This window comes from Misgurnus anguillicaudatus, chromosome 6, assembly GCF_027580225.2.
Source record: "Misgurnus anguillicaudatus chromosome 6, ASM2758022v2, whole genome shotgun sequence".
Lineage (NCBI taxonomy): Eukaryota > Metazoa > Chordata > Actinopteri > Cypriniformes > Cobitidae > Misgurnus > Misgurnus anguillicaudatus.
The window spans coordinates 6432069-6451944 of NC_073342.2; the positions used below are offsets into that span (position 1 = coordinate 6432069).

General features: G+C 36.8%; 1 protein-coding gene across 1 annotated transcript; it reads right to left on the reverse strand.

Annotated features, from left to right (window-relative positions):
* Positions 1-1505: 1505 nt before the first annotated feature.
* afg3l1 (AFG3-like AAA ATPase 1) lies at positions 1506-19329 on the reverse strand. Its single transcript, XM_055191854.2, has 16 exons — positions 19098-19329; positions 18751-18841; positions 18577-18659; positions 17156-17305; positions 14177-14248; positions 13856-13980; positions 10365-10635; positions 10138-10275; positions 9903-10056; positions 8180-8287; positions 7945-8070; positions 7730-7840; positions 6419-6534; positions 3271-3471; positions 2750-2944; positions 1506-2294 (listed from the first exon to the last, which is right to left on the reverse strand). Exons 1-16 carry the CDS (start codon positions 19197-19199, stop codon positions 2070-2072), a joined length of 2268 nt encoding a protein of 755 aa, XP_055047829.2. The 5' UTR covers positions 19200-19329; the 3' UTR covers positions 1506-2069.
* Positions 19330-19876: the final 547 nt, after the last annotated feature.

Consider the following 19876-nt stretch of genomic DNA (forward strand, 5'->3'; position numbering starts at 1 on the left):
AAAAATAATTTCTGTAGCCCATTTTTTATTTATTTACTGATAATATTTCCTTCCATTGTCACTATTTAGTACTTGCATATTGTAAACTTTCAAAGTTTAAGAGACAGGTGACGACAAATGGATTCTGCTGTCACATATGATAAAACCCATTACAATATTACACTAATTATAAAACTACCTAAATGATACGTTTAAAGTGATTTTGGCATTTTGGAGGTTGACAGATTTTGGTTACTATGAATGTAAAGCCAGCGTAAAGATCCATGGGAACCGTATGTAATTAGATAACTCCGTAACAGTAAGAAAATGAGTAAATTATACTTTTTTTGGGTGAAGTATTCTTTTTCAGATCAAGAAACTGTACTGCATTTATGTCACCATACAAGGTTATGACAGGGTTCAATGATGTCAAGCTTGTACTCCACAGGGTCACATCCGAAAAGAAACGTAAAAACTACCAGAATTACTAACAGTCTAATAAACGAATGATGATAGAAATCAAATATGCGAATAAATCTGAAACACAAAAGATGTTTCCTGTTTTTACTGAACCCATTTTATTTAGGTTTACGGTAAAAAATGCTGATCTGGTCAAAAGGGTTAAAGATTTGTGACTCAGCTGGATTTTGTGGTTCAATGTTGTGTACAGACGCAAGATTCAGTCATCATTGGCAAAAGACAATGAAGAGCAAACTGCAGCAAACCCCCAGTCTTCCTAGCTAGTGGTTATCAAATAACTAAATAATAACTAGAATAGTCTCACCTTTGCTGTTTAAAAGTAAACTGTTTCTAACAATCAAGTCAACATTTAGAAATTGACAATATCTAATACAAAATTAAACACTTGTATAGTCTTCACTATATGCATTGGATATTTTACATTTTAATACCCATTAAAGCTTCCAAGCTGTTGGTGGTTTTCTCTTCATCTTGTCAAATTTGTTGTTTGATTAATATTTAAAATAGACTGTAGTGGTTTAAGCCGAATAAACACAGGGACACTGCATACACAAAACCAATACTTTGACACATCTGATTTCCCATTCAGTTAAGACAGTTCTAGTTCAATGTGCTAAAGCTCAACCAGCTAACATGAAAGAGTTTGTAATAAAGATGGGATGGGAAAGTGTGATAAATCATGATGCCCTACTTTAGTCTGTGCCAATGTGGGAAATGCAATATAAACTAATGCATAGAGGTGCGGAAAGAGTTTTGGGTTTCCTTTAGGAGAAAGACTTGCTGTAAATCATGATAAAGTGATCTATTTATAAATATTTAATACATGGCTCTCATGCTAGATTCTGATTGGCCAGTCGTGCCACAGGTATAGTTGAATATTACACAAAAGTAAATATAAACATGTCTATACCTGGCATCATATTTACAAATAATGAAACCAAATATAGTGCGTATGTAACATTTGAACATCTCGTCTTATCTTAAAATCAAAAGTAAACACGTTTTTCTCACGGAAGGTCTGGATTTGTTAAAATGAGCAAATAAAATCTTTCAAATCAATATTTAATGTTCCTTACCTTACTTATGAGGTAATAGCTGTGTTTAATGTACAGGGATACAGTTCAGGGAAAACTGAGATGACCTCTTTCATTTAATTAAATAAGTACAAATTCAAAACATTTTTTAACCAGAACACACACACACAATTGTACAAATATACAGATTTTTCTTCCATTTCTATATAAAGAGGAAGATAAGAGCAGATAAAAAGATTAAATTTAGTCTATGATGCAATGGCAGACACCGAAGGATTAAAATAACTAAACATAATTTTAGGTTCTTAATCTGTCCCAAAGTCCGAGTTAACGTACAGACATTAGTGCTGGCCTGGGTATTGAAATCGTCATGGTGTATATCAACAAATTAAGGCATCTGAACCTCAGAAGTCGATCCCTGCTTTTGGTTAACACTGGATGCCAAATGGAAATTCCAAGAAAAATCACATTCTTTGTATATGAAGCCAAGATAACTGACGCTCCTGTCTCACAGATTGACCGCAGTAAGGCAAGTGAGTGACCCAGTCAGTTGGAAAGTATTTTCAAGTGTTCATTTCAAGCAGCCTGTTTTTCCTGTGAGGCCGGTGTCTCCTCCTGATTTTCTCTTCTGTCTTGGTTCCAGTCCTTCAAGCCTTCTGGAAGGCTTGTGTCTTCTTCAAAGCTGCCCGTGCCCTCTACAAATTCCTCATATGTGGACTTCTCCTCAAATGGCCTGGGCCCCAGCAACTCGACCATATCAGCTTTGTCTAACACTTCTTTTTCTAGCAGACGCCGTCCAACCTACACACAAAAAGAAATGCATAATAACACCAATCACACATTTAACGTAATCTTAAAATCACATCTGGGTTACTTTAAACTGTCATTTCAACATCACCTAAACAAAAACAAAAAAATGCCTCTGGTAGAACTGAGTGACTTGACTGTACATAGATGCACATTTTTTGACTCTTACTTAAGAGGGAAGCATGTACATGAGAAACAGAACGGGACCAAGCACTGAACCCTGCGGCACATCACTCGACACCAGAGCATATCTCTAATATAATCTTGAGGACTGTTGTAATGGCAACTTGTTATGATTATCTATTACCCATTTACCAAGTCAACTCAAGTTAACTCAAAACAAAGTCATTAAAGCCAATATTTCAGCTTAATGTGAACTTGGCATCAGTATTTTCAAGCATGCAAGCAGTACTGCAAAGGCGTGGTTGTTTAAAGCAGAATGTTCTCACCATCTCCACCTGCTCTCGTTTCTCAGTGATAAGCTCCAGAGTTCTGCTGAAGGCCTTGTCAACCAGCTCTCTGACCTCCTGATCAATAAGCTCTGCTGTGGCTTCACTGTAGGGCTTCTCCAGAACCATCTCACCCTGTCTGGGCAGATCAAATGAAACCTGCCCAACCTTCTCGCTCATGCCAAACTGCACAATCTGTAGAATTAGGGGAAGATTTGAAATTGAAAAGGTAATATCATTGCTGGTGTGGCACAGCGGTTAAGGATCAAGCTAGTAAATAAAAGGTTGCAGAATTGAACCCACAAGTGGGATCTATGTACCATCACCACTGTACACTAGAGAGGCACTTGGAATCAAATAATTCACCTAAAGAATGACAAATCGGTCATTTACTGACCATCGTGTTGTTTTCATGATTTTCTTGCCTTTTGTGAAACACAAAAGAGGAACCTTTGAAGAATGCTGAAAGAAAAAATGTACCACTACGTATGCGAGTAAGAACCCAGACAGAATCTCTGTACCTGAGCGTATGCTGACTGCGTGACCTTCTTCAGGTCATCATGCGCACCAGTGGTGATTCTGCTGAAAAACACCTTCTCGGCCACGCGTCCACCCAGCATCATACACATCCTGTCGAACAGCTGCTCTCGTGTATATAAGTACTGCTCTTTCGGAAGGTATTGTGCATAGCCCAGACCTTTCCCTCTGGGAATTATTGAAACCTGGAATATGCAATCAGGGAATAACAGTAAATAATTCACATCACAATTTTGCTCAATAAACGGGGATTATGCACTGGTTTATGTTAATAATATAATCTTTATTATTGGTCAGCTTTATAGTTTTATGTCATCGCATGTTTTGGCAATAGTGTGTTTTTGAGCTGTAAAACATATAAGACCAACTTTATATCTTTTTGCTGTGTAATTGGACTTCTGCATTTCAACTCATTGTCACTTTATTTCAGTGCAATAAACATTCAAAAATATGTCGTGAAAAAACAGAGATTATAAAGAGAAATCCGATTCAATTCCTTATAATTGCCAATAAAAGCAATACACAAATAAATTAGAGATGCACAGATACATTGGCCAATAATTGGTATCCGGACACTAAAAGCAATTTTTCAAACTATTGGTCGATAGTTTTAAGACAGCCATTAGTCACGCCCAATAAATCCTGTCAATCAAAAGAGCACCGAAAAATGCAATGAGTTTAAGCTCTGTGTATAGAAAATGTAAAGAAATATCACTAGTTTAATGTTAAAGGAATAGTCTACCCTTTTGCTATATTAAACTATGTTATTACCTCAACCTAGACGAATTAATACATACCTATCTTTTTTCAATGCGTGCACTGTACAGCGCGTTGTGAATGTGTTAGCATTTAGCCTAGCCCCATTCATTCCTATGGTACAAAAAAAGTTTTATTTTGTGGCACCATACTTACTGGTACAACTCCTCATGTAACAGTCTTTAAATAGGGAAAACACGGAAGTTTTTGGTGGCTTTCCTGTTTGGTACCATAGGAATGAATAGGGCTAGGCTAAATGCTAACACATTCACGACGCGCTGTACAGTGCACGCATTGAAAAAAGATAGATATGTATTAATTCGTCTAAGTTGAGGTAATAACATAGTTTAATATGGCAAAAGGGTAGACTATTCCTTTAAATACTAATGGTCATTATATGAATAAATAACATTCAGAAAATGTATTATTCAGAATTTAGTTAATATAACAGCAAAACTATCTGCTAACGGTGGAAAACTCTCATATTGGTGCATCTCTAAAATAAATAATTAACCCTTGTGCGCCATTGTTTAAATTTACTACCATTTCGTGTTCTTTGTGAATGAAAACATCCACTAAATTAAATGCATAAATCTGATAATCAACTCAGTACCGATCAAAACTACCAAATCTTCACAAAAACTCCATGATTTTAACTCTTTAATTGCCAAGTTTATAAGTGATGTCACTGATTTGGGGAAAAAAGCTCTGTTTTCATGGTTCCCACACTTTATTTAACATCAAATTCCAGGACCTTTCAGGTCCAATACCCTCAAATTCAAGGACTAAATGTGGGGAAATATGGAGAGCAAGGTTACATCGTGTTACCTTTAGTTTTAAGATACATTGTTACAGTTCCCTTTTGAGGGAACTCACGCTGCGTCACTGCAGTGACACTTTTGGGACGCCTCCAGGGGTAAATGCGTCTGAATGTGTATATCAAATTCAACTAATGGTGATCTTAACGACAAAGACAGTGTGACGCGGGAGCCAGGAAGTATATCGCTATATTGCCAAAGACTGCGTTACAGGGGCGCAGGAAGTATGGCAAGGGAGACGCAGCATCTCGTTCCCTTCTCAGTGAACAACAGTTACATACGTAACCCGAGACGTTTTCATGTGTCAAACACAACTATGCAAAAAAGCATTTTGGTATGAATCAACATTCGCCTACAGAATATATAAGCATTTAAAGCGAACAGTTTAGCACGTCTGCTTAACAAGTCTAGAATTTTTATGAAATTCTCCTACACTACACAGAGAATATAATATGGATTTTTTCCAGGAAACTTCTTGCATAAAACAGATTCAAGCACTTTTAATGACTTATCTACATATATTTTCAAAAACTTGAATCCCCCCGCCAAGATTCACAAACTTTCAAGGATTTCAAGGACCCGTGGGAACCCTGTGTTTTTGCACAGGCCTACTAAAGGGTTAATGGTACCACATGGTGATCACAGTAAAAATTGTATCTCTTTGGAAAAGGAAAAATCACCAACAATCAAGAATGCATGATAATAAGATGTCATGGTTCTGCAATAAAAATATTTTTTTTTATATAAATGGAAGTCAATGGGACAAAAACATCCACAAACAAATTAAGGGAGAAAAAAAATCAAATCTAATGCTGCACAAAAACTTACAATCCATCAAAGCAAATGTTTTACTAATCTTTGACATGCCCAAGTGAAAAAGGAAAAAAAATCCACAATCACTTTTTCTATTGAAAATCTAAGAAGTCATTTGTGTGTGTTTTTTCCCCAAAGCAGTGACATCACTTAATTTGGCAATTGAAGAATTTTTGTGAAGATTTGGTAGTTTTGATCAGTACTGAAATTGATTAACAGAATTATGCAAAAAAGTGAAAAATTTTTTTTTTTAATTTGGTGCATGCTTTCATCCACGAACAGCACGAAAAGGTAGTAAAACGCCCACGGTGTATTGTTATGTTTTTGAAAAATGTCAAAGCATTTTCTTAAAATATGTGTCAATATAAGATTTGTCACCAAAAATCAATCCATTTGCTAAAACACAGAAAGTTATGGCCAAAAACAAAAAAAACTAGTAGATGAAAACATCACATAAGGGTTAAGTCCACACTGAAGTATGAGTCTCATGAATCATGAACACTACAAGTGTCAAGCTAACTATTCAGTTTTCAAATAGATTAAACTATAATTTTGAGTGGTAATTCAGATGATTTATGACTATATGAGGGTGAAAAGCAAGATGACAGAGAGACTGAGCGTGTGTATAGATACATTGAGTTTGACACAATACTGAACGCATACCATGAAATTCTGATTGATGTGAACATTATAAGTGCAAAATGCATGTGCTGAAACCCAAAAGCGAATAATGTCAGAAGTTTACCTTGAGGAGTGGGTCAGCATGTTGAAGAAACCAGCCCACTACTGCATGTCCTGCCTCGTGATAGGCTACTGTCTTCTTCTCAGTGGGCTGTAAGACCTGCGTCTTCTTCTCCAGACCTAAAGGATGAGTGCACCTATCATTAATGACTACAAATGCATTTCATATGTTATAGATGCCTTGAGAGCTGCAAAAATGACACTGGTGCTATTTTGGAGAAATGCAATATGGTACATAAATGCAAATATATACTAAATATCAATAAATACATTTAAATTGATGACAAGTTCTCATTTACTATGGTGGAATATTATGCAGAAATGTAGTCAAAAATATTTAAATGTCAAAAGATTTTAAAGCTGCAATCCATAACTTTGGTTAGTTAAAATAAACAAAAAATATGTACTGTAAAAAACACTTACATACCCCTATTCGCAACGGTAAGCTTATAATAATGTTTTATAATGTGCTTGGTCAGGTTGGATTTTTGCGAGAAAAATAATTTAAAGAGCACCTATTTCATTGCTAAAAACAATGATGTTTGTGTATTTGGTATAATACAAAGTGTTCACATGGTTTATGGTAAAAAACACATTGTTTCCACATACCATACATTTTTGTATCTCCATATTTCACGCATTTAAAAAGTGTCCCTCTGTGTCCCTGATTGGCCAGCTAATCTGTACGTTGTGATTGGCTTGAATACCTCTGACATCAGCCAGAAATGTGACGCTCCTTACCATGTTTGAAAGATTCGCTCACAATGCAAAGCTAACAGGAGTTAATTTACAGGCTGTGAGTCCGAAGCGGGAGGAATTACGATAATGTCGGTCTTGTCTACATCACCAATCCCAGGAAGTAAACTGTTGCCTACAATCTGTGTGTTTGTTGTTGTCCAAGAAAAGAGATTTACGTTGGAAACGATAACTCGCGTCATCGTTTAATTTGTTTTTTTTTACCTTTTGCATATCGTTAACATGTACTAATACACACTTACACACCAAAGGAAATGAAAAATGTGATTCGGACAATAGGTGCTCTTTAAACTTATGGATTTGCGTACATTGATACAGTGGCAGATATAAGTCACTTATTCAGCTGACATTTTTTCGGACATATGCCTTTTAAGTGTTATCCGCTCTGATACGGTGATCACAGATAGTAGCGGGCGAATTACAATGCATTTACTCAGCAAATAACTGCAATTTTATGTTTCAAACAGAGATGGCGATAGAAAGGCCAGAGTTACAGATTTACAGCTTTAAAGAAACAACACAATTTCTCTAAAAATGATCAATGAGTTCTCCTTTGTACCTCCAATGACTCTGTCAATGGCCTGCTCAAAGTGTTTAACATCGATATATTCATTCAGATGTCTGGCAGCAATAAGGGCAGCTTCATTACACACATTAGCAATATCAGCACCTGAGGGAGGGAACATTAAGAAACAATCTTAGCCAAATAGAAAAATGACATCTACACTTATAATTACCAAAGAATTTAAAATATATAATTAACATAATCATCACCAGTGAAGCCAGGTGTGGCAGCTGCCATCTTCCTCGCGATAGCATTACTATCCAGACTGGGATCCAGTTTGAGAGGCCGAAGGTGCACTTTGAAGATGGACGCTCGACCCTTAATATCAGGTGGTCCTGAGGAATTCGGCAAACCCATAAAATGCTTTAACTTAAATGGAATCTATACAAATATCACATATAGTAAAACTTGTACTAAATTATACTGTGTAGAGGAAATTCATACCAATGTAAATCTGCCTGTCAAATCTTCCCGGACGCATCAATGCCGGATCCAGGACGTCTGGTCTGTTTGTACCAGCCAGAACTACAACGTTTGTGCTAGTATTAAAACCTGTAAAAGCAAAGTAAATAAGAAAAAGGTTTATAAATTGTACCATGATATGAAAATAAAGACTGCATTTAATTAAGATAAGTACCTAGTGATGAACCAAAATGAAAATTCTGGGTCGAAACTAAAAATTCTAAATGCATTTCAAAAAACTGAAAATGTCTTTATATATATATATATATATATATATATATAGCTGCAAACAGTGATGGCGTGCCTTCGCACGGTTTTTTACCACTACAGTGTCTTCGAGATAATGATGCATGGTGGGCAAGTGCATCAAGTGGATAAATATCAATGGACTATTTTATGTTGTTACTGACCCATTTGGGGACTGTAGGTAAAAGAAAACCCACATTTTAGACAAGTGGGGGCACTAGTGAGCCACTTAAGAGACACACCTTTGTCTGACCTCTTTGTCCACACTTAACAGCCGAAAACTGTGATGTGTGTGCCAATTTCAGGTTACTCTAAGCATGCCAAGAGCCTTAAATATGCCTGAAATTAAAGTAGATTTTGACATGTTGCCATGCCAACAGCGTTCGAGATATCAAAAATCTGTTCACAATTTAGCATCTCCAATGTCTCGGCATCATATTGGCCAAGTTTGATCTCAATCACATAAATCCTCTAGGAGGAGTTTTTAAAAGTTTACCGCATACGTCAGTCAACATATCCACTTTTATGATCGACACACTTCCTGGTGCCTGCTGTTGGCGCTATGTCTGAGACTCACAATAGGCACATTGTTGCGATCGGAATCCTTGGCCGAACATTCAACCTACGTGTCATCACAATAAGACATTTTTTGCCTTGGATATTAGACACTTCCTGTTTCTCTGAATTCGCCATAAATTTGTCGCCTCGCTATGGCAGAACCATTCGAGATATCAAAAATCCCAATTTAGCAAGTCCAATGTCTCTACTCCATGATCACCACGTTTGGTGTCACTCCTATGAATCCCCTAGGAGGAGTATTTAAAAGTTCATCACATGCATTTTTAAACAATCCAAAATGGCTGCTACAGACCCCCCTTGCCACGCCTTTGCCCGGTCGCAATGAGGGACGACTCTGACGTCTGTGCCAAATTTCAAGAGTTTTCGAGTATGTTAAGGCACCCGAAGTGCCCAAAAGTGTTAAAAAAAATAATAATAAAAAATAAATAAATTCGAGCAAAAACAATATAGCCTGCTCCTCCGTGCTCGGGCCCTAATAAATAAAAATATAATATTATTTATTTAAAATATTTTGTATAAGTGTATTTGTCTAACAAATCTAAGTTGGATAAACTACAAATCAATAAAATAATCACAGATTTTTAAGTATTTTTTATAAAGTAAAATTTTCGGCTGAAATATTTTGCCCCCCCAAAATTTTCCTAGTACACAGAAATTGCATTTGTGACTAATTTTACTTTTGTAATGTAATACATTTCCTTAAATGAACATGTTAACTAGTGGCCAGATTTACTAACAGGCTGCCAAAAACAATGGCTAGACAGCTATGTGGCCTTAGTAACATCAGCAGAAAAATCAATTTTGAGATAGAAAAAGGTACATTATAAAACTTAATTTCACACGAGCACCTGCTCAGCTCTTAAAACCTGTGATCTCTTACCGTCCATCTCGACCAGCAGCTGATTTAGGGTGTTTTCCTGTTCGCTCTGGCCACCGAAATTCCCCCCACCCCTTTTCCTCCCCACGGCGTCAATCTCATCGATGAAGAGGATGCAGGGAGCGTTCTTTCTCGCCATAGAGAACATGTCTCTCACCTAACATCACATAAAATAACGTCAGATTAACGCCTAAATAGTATGTTTTTTTTTTGAAAAACTAAAACTGCATAGACTCACTCGGGCCGGTCCAACTCCAACAAACATCTCAAGAAACTCTGAGCCGTTGACTGTAATGAAAGGCACATTGGCTTCCCCAGCAGTGGCTTTAGCGAGAAGTGTTTTACCTGTGCCCGGTGGACCTGAAAGCACGGCACCCTAAAAATACACATCATAAACAATAATGAAGTTTCTCATTAAGGTCATCGTAAATTTTTATAGCTCTTTGTCTCTTTGTAAGGTCATACCTTAGGAATCTTAGCACCCAGGTCCTGGTACTGTTGCGGGTTCTTGAGGAAATTTACGAACTCCATGATCTCCACCTTGGCCTCTTCACATCCAGCAACGTCCTTAAACTTCACCTCAATGTTGTCGTTCATCATCTTGGCGGTGGACTCGCTCATGCTGAATGGTCCGCCTTTTCCACCGCCCATTCCTCCTCCCATTGGCCCACGCCGTAGAGTGAAAAGTAAGAAGCCAATCAACAGCAGGGTGGGAATGAAACTCATGAGAATAGACCTGGAGATAGAGGAAGACAATGAAATCTCAGAATCTCACATTCAAAATTGTGCCAGCTTTATATCAACAGTTTCAAGCAATTCACATACTTTTTTTTTAAATATTGTTTGTATGGAATGTAAAGCCCGATTTATAGTCTTGCGTAAGTTCTACGCCCTAGCTGCGGCGTAGGCTATCCGTAGCCCGTGCATAGCTCTGCATAGCCTGACATGCACCTCGCAAAAATATTAACAGCGCGTCAGTTCTACGCGGACCGCAAGCGATGTGATTGGTCCACCAGAACCCCTCCCGTCAGGTAAAAAAACTGTGTCATAGGTATTTCCGTTTGCTACGGTGTAAACAAAGATGAGCCAAGTTAAGGAGTGATTTAACTCAAACTGCAACATTAGTCGCTGTTTATTTACTTCCATCATTGCTGGTCTTCTCAAATCATACGCAACAAGTTGCTGTTTCTTCTTCGTTTGTGGGTTAACTTGCCAAGCTTCTTCTTCATTGACGGTCACGCTGCTACTGTGGTTACACGTGTGGTTACTGCCTACCAGCGGTGTGCACGCGCGTGTGTTTGCACGTCGATGCGGACGACGACGCAAAAGTATAAATGAAAACCGACGCGGAACCTACGCCGTAGGACCTACGCATGACTATAACGAGCCCTTAAGTCACTTTGGATAAAAGTGTCTGCCGAATGCATAAATGTTAATGTATAAGCAGAACCCCTATATGTAAAAAAAAACGAATTGACGGGATGCAAATGGGTTTGAATAGACTTGTACACAGGATTTTATTCAACTTAAAGGGATAGTATGAAAATCCAAACTTTATCATTATTTAGTCATCCTCATGTTTACGTATGCACTGTGTGAAACCAGACTAAGCAGTTATGTGTCTGAAACTGCAGAATATAGCATCCATTTACATATATATTTATGGACCGAGGTGTTGCAAAAGAGCGGAAGCAGGGACTAAATTTGCATATTCATTATAGATGCACCGATATGTAAGCCAATGATCAGTATTAGTCAATAAAAGCACGCTATCGTCTGATAGTTTAAAAATAGCCTATAGTCATGGGTGATATATTTTGTGAATCAAAAGAAAACAGGAAAATGCAATGAATTTGGTGTATAAAATATATAATGAAATACTACTTGTATACTTGAATTAATATGAATTAATAGCATTCAGAAAATGTAATCTTCAAAATGTAGTTAATTAGTTAATATAACCACCAAACTATCGGTATCGGCAGATATTAGGGCTGTCACTTTTGTGAAAAAATCATTTTCGATTTTTAATATATAAGTGTTCATTGAATCGATTGTAAAATCGATTTTCCATGTCTAAAAAAGACGTTTCCATTTAACGCCAAATAACAGACAAATGTAAAGAGAGCGCCTGAAACGCACAAGTCAGCAATATTTCTTATTCATTGTCATTAAGTTTCGTGCAGAATAAAAAACAGCAACAGTAATGCAACATTCTCTAAAAAAATATGCAGAGTGGACTGCTGCCATAAATGAAAAATATTACTGCAGGTTCAACCGGCTGCTTTTATGATTTAGGCAATTCAAAAATTAGTTTAAATAATGATTCGATCCATTTCAAACAACTGTTCAAAAATGAAACTTTAAATAGACTTACTTGAAGTTGAGAACATGCTGTGTATTTTTTTTATTAAACGTAACCGACACTAGGCACTAGGCAGGCATAATGAAATGCGCAAAAAGACTAGGGCCATTACAAATTATTGGTCAGGAAAACAAGTCGATCAACATTTTAGGGGTCAAGAGCAGAGCGCTTTTCATTCACTATATGTCCATCTGTTGAGAAGACGCACTCCGACCGCACTGATGTCCCAGAGAAACTCGGGTACTTTGTTGCCAGCTGCGTATTTCGTACTGCCAATCTTCCATCTCAAAAGCGGGTCGCTGTCAGCTCGCAAGGGTGGCTCCTTGTCATAACTCATCATCTCCTGTAAGGTCACAATTTCGACGCTGTCTCGTGTTGCACAGGTTTATTGACGTTGTCCTCCATTTTCTTTGCAAAACACTAGATGCAGCGATTAAAAGCGTGAAACTATAGGTGCGTAAAATTGCTGGGTATTTTCTGTCTAGCTTTCGCACACCTACTGCACTTTCGGAATTCTTTGTTTTCTTTTTCTGCTTGTTTGTGAGTTTTGTTACATCTATATTTTTAACTGTTTAATTCTTTTAAAATTAATAGTGTACATATTTGGTTAAAATCGATTGCCTATTTTCGTTTTCGAAACGTTTTTTGGTTGGTCCGATCGATTGTGCAATCGATTTTCGAACAAAAAGTGACAGCCCTAGCAGATATCAGTTTGAATAATCGGTTATCCTATCAGAGAGAGAAAAAAATGTAATATCGGTACATCTCTCATGCTACGTACACACCAAATGTGAGCCGACAAGTGACATAAACAAAGAAGATGGCGTAGTCTCAGGTTGGGCTATCGATTGCCTGAGCTGAGCTCAACAAATAGCGCATTACTTAACTGCTAGCTAGCGGCTTAACTAGCGATTAAAAACAAAAACATTACAATTAAAACCGCTTAAACATTTTATTAAAAGTATCATAAAACACAAGTGTCATAAAATAATATCAATTAAACTGCTGAAAATAATGTTACTTTTATTTGTGTGACTCCTTGGCAGTTCGACGTTCAATCATCAAAAAATCTTGATGCCGGCTCTCCTGAGAAATTCCTATGTTAACCCCTCTCTTTCAAGTGTGGTCCTTATCACACTTCGTTTCAAGGGCTATGTATCCCTATGCCATGGCCCTAGCCCTTGATCAAACTGAGAATTGAGACGCCTCTTCCCATCACATGAACGCGCAAAACAGAGGGGTAGGGGTAAGACAGAGAAATGAGACGCACCATTACTCTTTTACTTTCTTGTTGTGGATATCGCTGTCGTTTCAGTTGTTACACACATGTTAAAAAAAGTTAGGACACAGATAATGGGCACTCAAAGAGAGGCAATACTTATTAATACTGAATTTCAAAAAAAAAAATTGAATTTGAGTTCTGAAGAACAAAGACACTGGGGTTAAAACAACATTAGGGTAAGTAAATAATGAAGAAATTTTTATTTTTGGGTGAACTGTCCCTTTAAATGTTTACAGATAGTTTCTGTTCATCTCTGCGTGAATAGGTCTTAATGTAAGCATCTAGCTGGTTTTGTGCAGACAGACTCACCCATCACTCTCCGAGGTATAAACCACAGATGCTCGATGGGATGGCTCCAGACCCAGTTCATAATGAGCAGCTTCCAGATTGCGCTCGAATGAGTCCACACTGCCAATGTTAAACCACACATAGCTCTGGAGGAAGACAAAATCATGTTTGTACCATAACACCAAGATGCATTCAGTAACTCACTGCAAAGTCTTTATTATACAGGAAAATGTATGCTTATTTAATAGCATAACACATATGTGAAGCTGTTGAATATGATGGTGATACTTTATCTGTGAAGAAATCCAAAGTATTGATTTTTATAAAGATGATGTGACTTACTTCTGTGGTATCAGCCTCGGGTACCAATATGACCCTGACAAACTGTTTGTTCACCACCTCTAAACGTTCGACCTGTGGGGAAAAAATACGTTTTGTTGTTTCAATTAAATTCTCAACACATCCATGTTCTTCAACATCGAAAAGATTAAGTAAATTGTGTAAAAGAATATAAAAATGTTTCACAAATGTTCTATTGTCGTCTTTCTATAATTAAACAATAAAGGTTATGTTCACACAGCTGGTTTTCATTTAAAGTGCCCATGAACAGGAAGTCACGAGTGCCTTTTGTATTGTGACGTTTTTTCTGAGAGAAACTGGATTACCACACAAGGAAAAAAAGCGGGCATGGTTTGTGTTTTCCACTGTGAATTGATTGGATATAAAAGCAGGCGTTTCATACAGTAACTGAACTCGCAGCAGACTGATATTAGAGGGGCGGAGTTAATGGATGCTCCGCCCAAGCCAACAAGCTGACATCATCAGTGAAGGATTGAAACAAGAGGGCAGAAGTACATTTTCAGATTTTGATTAAAGTTTATGAGGGCACATGAATAAAAAAAAGATCCAAATGGCAACACTATTAAAAATGTACATATTGTCAGTTTTGATTTCATTGGTTGGAGACTAAGTACACAACTATACACCTGGACTTCTGAAGACACAGGGAGATTTGTGTAGGGAACAGACCGAAAGTTAATTTACATGAAATATGCCAGGGCAAACAGGTATGTATTTTTGCATGCTTATGATATTTAAGAGCTAAGATGACTTAATTTTCAGTTTTGCATAAAACAGTGGTCATATGACATTAGTGCTTTGATAACGATCATTTTACCGATATACATTTTCCCGATAAAACAATAACGACAGTTCGATAAGTGATCGATAATGTTTACGCACTGTGCCTAATGTTGTGAAGCACTTTAAATCGCCCATCACTAATACATGCTGATAAAGCACGCTTCATGAGGCGTTGAAAAATTTACGAATCTTTGTTTCTAATCATTGGTTCTTGTTTCAATCTGGCCAAAGTCACGTGATTTTAGCAAACGAGGCTTCGTTACGTCATAACCGTTTCGAGAATCCAACGATTCAACACTAGGGGGAGTTGATCACAAATGACCAGTGTAGGTGAACTCGGGTCAGTTTTATTATAAGAATTCATAAAACATTCATCCTTCTGATTAATAACACTACCATTTGATCTACTTTTTGTTTATAGACAAATTTTATGACAAAATGTGGATAGTTAAAAAGGGAGTTCGTTTTAATGATTTGTTTGTCATAAATAAAACTAAAAACACAGAATACACTTTTAATTATGTCTTAATTAAATTAAATAATTATTTTTCTTAAAATCCTATTTTTAGAACAATCTTGCTATTATATTGTAAAAGGTATAAAATGTTTGGACAGATATTGTTGCATTTACAGTATTTTGACCAGCAGGTGTCGCCAGTGTGTGTCTGTGGTGTTTCGAACGTTATAAAAAACTGAATCAATTTGCGAAGCAATTGGTACAATTGATTTGAAGCTTCAAAAAGCTTCGTTTTTCCCATCACTAGCATGTATAGCTTGTATATGTATAAAACAAGTGTGATCACTGAACTAAGTTTTCTTTCATGTTTAAGTGAACATAAACAACTGGATGTTACTTACACAGAAATGTGTTGATTTCATTTAATACAGATGCCTGAATGTTAAAACAAGATTTTAGTATTTGTAATTGTTAAAGGAATAGTCTACTCATTTTCAATATTAAAATATGTTATTACCTTAACTAAGAATTGTTGATACATCCCTCTATCATCTGTGTGCATGCACGTAAGCGCTGGAGCGCGCTGCGATGCTTCGATAGCATTTAGCTTAGCCCCATTCACTCAATGGCACCATCCAGAGACAAAGCCAGAAGTGACCAAACACATCAACGCTCCTCCCACTCAAGACGAGCAGTTATACGAGCAAGTTTGGCAGTACAAAATAAAACGTAGCACTTCTCTAAGCGGATTTAAAAGAGGAGCTACATTTTATGGCGTAATAGCACTTTTGGGAGTACTTCGACTCGCCTGAAAAGTCTGCTCCCCTTCTCACTCTCATAATGGGAGAGGGAGGGTGTTACTGCGCCGAGTCGAAGTACTCCCAAAAGTGCTATTACGCCATAAAATATAGTTCCTCTTTTAAATCTGCTTAGAAAAGCGTTACGTTTTATTTTGTACCACCAAACTTGCTCGTATAACTACTCGTCTTAAATAGGAAAACGTTGATGTGTTTGGTCACTTCTAACTTTATCTCTAATTGAATGAATGGGGCTAAGCTAAATGCTATCGAAGCGTCGCAGCGCGCTCCAGCGCTTAAGTGCACGCACACAGATGATAGAGGGATGTATCAACAATTCTTAGTTAAGGTAATAACATATTTTAATATTGAAAATGAGTAGACTATTCCTTTAAGTTCTGAATAAAAAGTAGCTAAAACCATTATTAACTGTCTGGTTTTTACAACCCTACTGAAAAATCCAGCTAAGACCAGCATAAACTGGTAGCTGTTTTATTGCTGGTTTAAGGTGGCAGTAGCTGGTTTAAGCTGGTCTTCCCAGCCTGGCAAAGCTGGTCAAACTGGTGGGTCAGCTGGTCTACCAGCCTGATCAGCTAAGTCCAGCTAGACCAGCTTAAAAAGTGACCAAAACACAGCTAGACCAGCTTGCTACACCAGCAATACCAACTAAAACCAGCTCACCAGCTTATGCTGGTCTTAGCTGGATTTTTCAGTAGGGAAGTTTCCTTCAGGAGCAAGAATCTGCCTTTAAATTTGACAGGAATGAAGATTTGTTATTTATCATTCATGATAATTATCGATATTGACTGATATGGAAAACATTTCTTGATAATTTTTTGGGGCATATCGTCCTATATGACAGCCAACTGTCACTTTTAAAATGTATTATATCTTTACATTAAATTACAGATGTTTTTTTCTCACCAGGCCTCTTCCCAGGTACCGATGGACAAAATCCTTCCATGTGATCTCTCTCCCTGGATCTCTGAGGTACAGGTAGAGCAGGACAGATGCAACACCTCCTGCTGTGATCAAAATATACCGGAAATCCTTATCGTCCCATGGCACATCTCCCTGAGTGACAGGACAAGAGCAATAAACAGAATTATATCAGATCAGACAGCTTTAAAAAACATGCAATGATATTCTACTCACAAATAACAATTTTCACAACATTTTAAAAAAAACATCTCCCTTCTGAAATCTCATTACTGTTATGCAAACCAAAAAAAAAAAAAAATGTTGTGAGATTGTAATGATAAACATCCAGTCTGGATGTAACGGGTATTATTCATGACAAGCACTGTGAGGGTGATTCTCATGAAACCATTGAAACACCACGGCACTAATGATTTTAGCTTTAAAATGTGTAATATAGTAACATTAAAAAGCATCAGAATTAACACAATACTGTGTTCTACCTTGCACAATGTGTGATTTCAACATAAGAATTTATAATTGTAAATTTTATCTCATTTTCTGCTGAAATTCTCATTACCGCAATGTGTCCGGCTGTGTTTGAACATGCGTTATGTTGTAATTTAATCAAATTAACACAAAAAATTAAGAAAAAAAATAAATGGATGTTTTGCTAGACTACTTTAGATGACAGAAAAAATATTTACTGAATATTCATGTATAATAATAATGAAGAAAAATAAGGAAAATGATGTGTCCATGCCTGATGTTCTCATCCTCCGCAACACTTTTTGAGAACAGTTTAAGCACACATACAGAATTTTAATAAAGTTTGATTTTGAGTGACCAAGCACATGGACCAGTTACTTCAAGATGGCTACCAGGTAAGATCATTTTTTTTTTACAGTTTATTTGAAATATTGTCTTGTCAGAATGCTTACACAACATTTTGATTATCATTACCGCAACAGATGCTTATTAAATGTTAATTTAATTAATAGAAGTATAATACTTTGATTTTAAATGCATGTGCAGAATCTCCAAATTATGTTCTTTCAGGTTTGTCATGTCATTTTGAAAATATGTCAGTGTTGATGTTTTCTGACTGTTGCGGTAATGAGATTTTTTAGGACTAATTTTTAAAATTATGTTACAAAAAGTGTTAAATGATAAGTAAAAGTTTTTAAATTAATGTTCTCATTTACTCCAGACTTTGTTTTTCAATGTCTGGTGGGGAAAAAGTAAATTTAAGCAATTTTTACATTTTCAAGCTTGACATGTTTAAAACCAAGTTTTCGTGAGAATCACCCATGAAAGAAAACCATGTTAATTTTAATGTCTTGCTATGTCCTTGTAAGACAAAGTCTTGACAGGTTAAAAAGATGCATCCAAAACCTAGTTTAGAAGAGAAAGTGATCAGGGTTTACCTGGAGTAATCGACTCTTCCAGTCTTTTTTGCCTCCTTTCCTCCATTTCCCTCCACCGGGCTCTTGTCCACTTGCTTTTCCATCTGACAGACACAAAATCATTCACAGACTGTGAATGTTTGACTGCCTTGTAAGTTTTAGTATGACATGTCTACGAGTCTGCATATCTTTTACCTTTAGGTGGGTCAGTGGAATACAGTAAACGTGGGTATGAGTAGATATTCCCTATGGATGCAGATGGTTTCAAGTGTTTGAGGGCTAATAACTGAAAAGGAAGAAATTATACAGTCTGAGTCACATTCATCATATCAGCTTAGTCATCATGATACAGACTAAAGTTATTTAAAGATCATACATGTCAGAGAGCATACTGATCATACATGCTTTATTTGGCCACACACGTCTGAACAAATATATAAAAAACAGCTCGCTCAGATTATCCACATAGATCACAATTGAGTGAATGGCTGATGTAACATAAACACACGTACACGCGCGCGTCCCCTCTCTCTCTCACTCACCTGCTGATGGGCAGCAGCTCGTGTGTTGAATCGCATTAAAGCTCTCGATCCGGAGCGCAGAGAGACAGCAGCCGCGGAGAGAAGCCCTGCCATGAGAGCCATCCTCCAGCTACTTCACCTTAAAATCACTCTGATAGACAACTTTTCATTACACTCAATCCGACCTGAACCCCATGAGTTGAGTAACCGCTACACTCAGTGACATTTACACAAGCAGGACCCCACTGGCTGCCTCTGAATAACGCCTGATGTAAACGTTCAATTATGTTGCTTACGATTAAAACAAAATTTATTAATGAGGATATGTAAAGTGTGTAATACGTTTCATGTGTTTTATAAGATAGATTTATCTTTAATAAAGTATGTTAACGAGCAAAATATGATTTTATTTTAAACAGGCAGGAAAGTTGTGAATATGGAACCCTGCATTTTTGTAGGCAAACACCCATATATATATATATATATATATATATATATATATATATATATATATATATATATTTTCGCCCATAGATATCTATGGCAAACACCAAGAGCGAGTTAGATTTGCAGTTAAAAAAGTTAGATTTTAGTAAATAAAATAAGTATAAAGGTAAAGCTGATATGTTCAAATTCAATTCGGCTTAAGCCTCGATGCTTAACAGTCCAAAACTAGACAACATTATTCACACATTATGTATATTACATCAGACAACAATATAATGACACAATCCGGAAATGAGAATGCAGACAATTAAGCTAGCAAAGGGAGGTACAGATATGCATATAAAGTACGTAAA

What these genes read in the sequence shown, in the direction of transcription:
- afg3l1 (XM_055191854.2), bottom strand. Translation starts at nt 19,199, where the DNA reads ATGGCTCTCATGGCAGGGCTTCTCTCCGCGGCTGCTGTCTCTCTGCGC. An exon ending in TGACAGGCAGATTTACATTG is followed by an intron (nt 8,071 to 8,179) that starts GTATGAATTTCC and finishes CGAATTCCTCAG; the next exon opens with GACCACCTGATATTAAGGGT. An exon ending in AACGAGAGCAGGTGGAGATG is followed by an intron (nt 2,295 to 2,749) that starts GTGAGAACATTC and finishes TTTTGTGTGTAG; the next exon opens with GTTGGACGGCGTCTGCTAGA.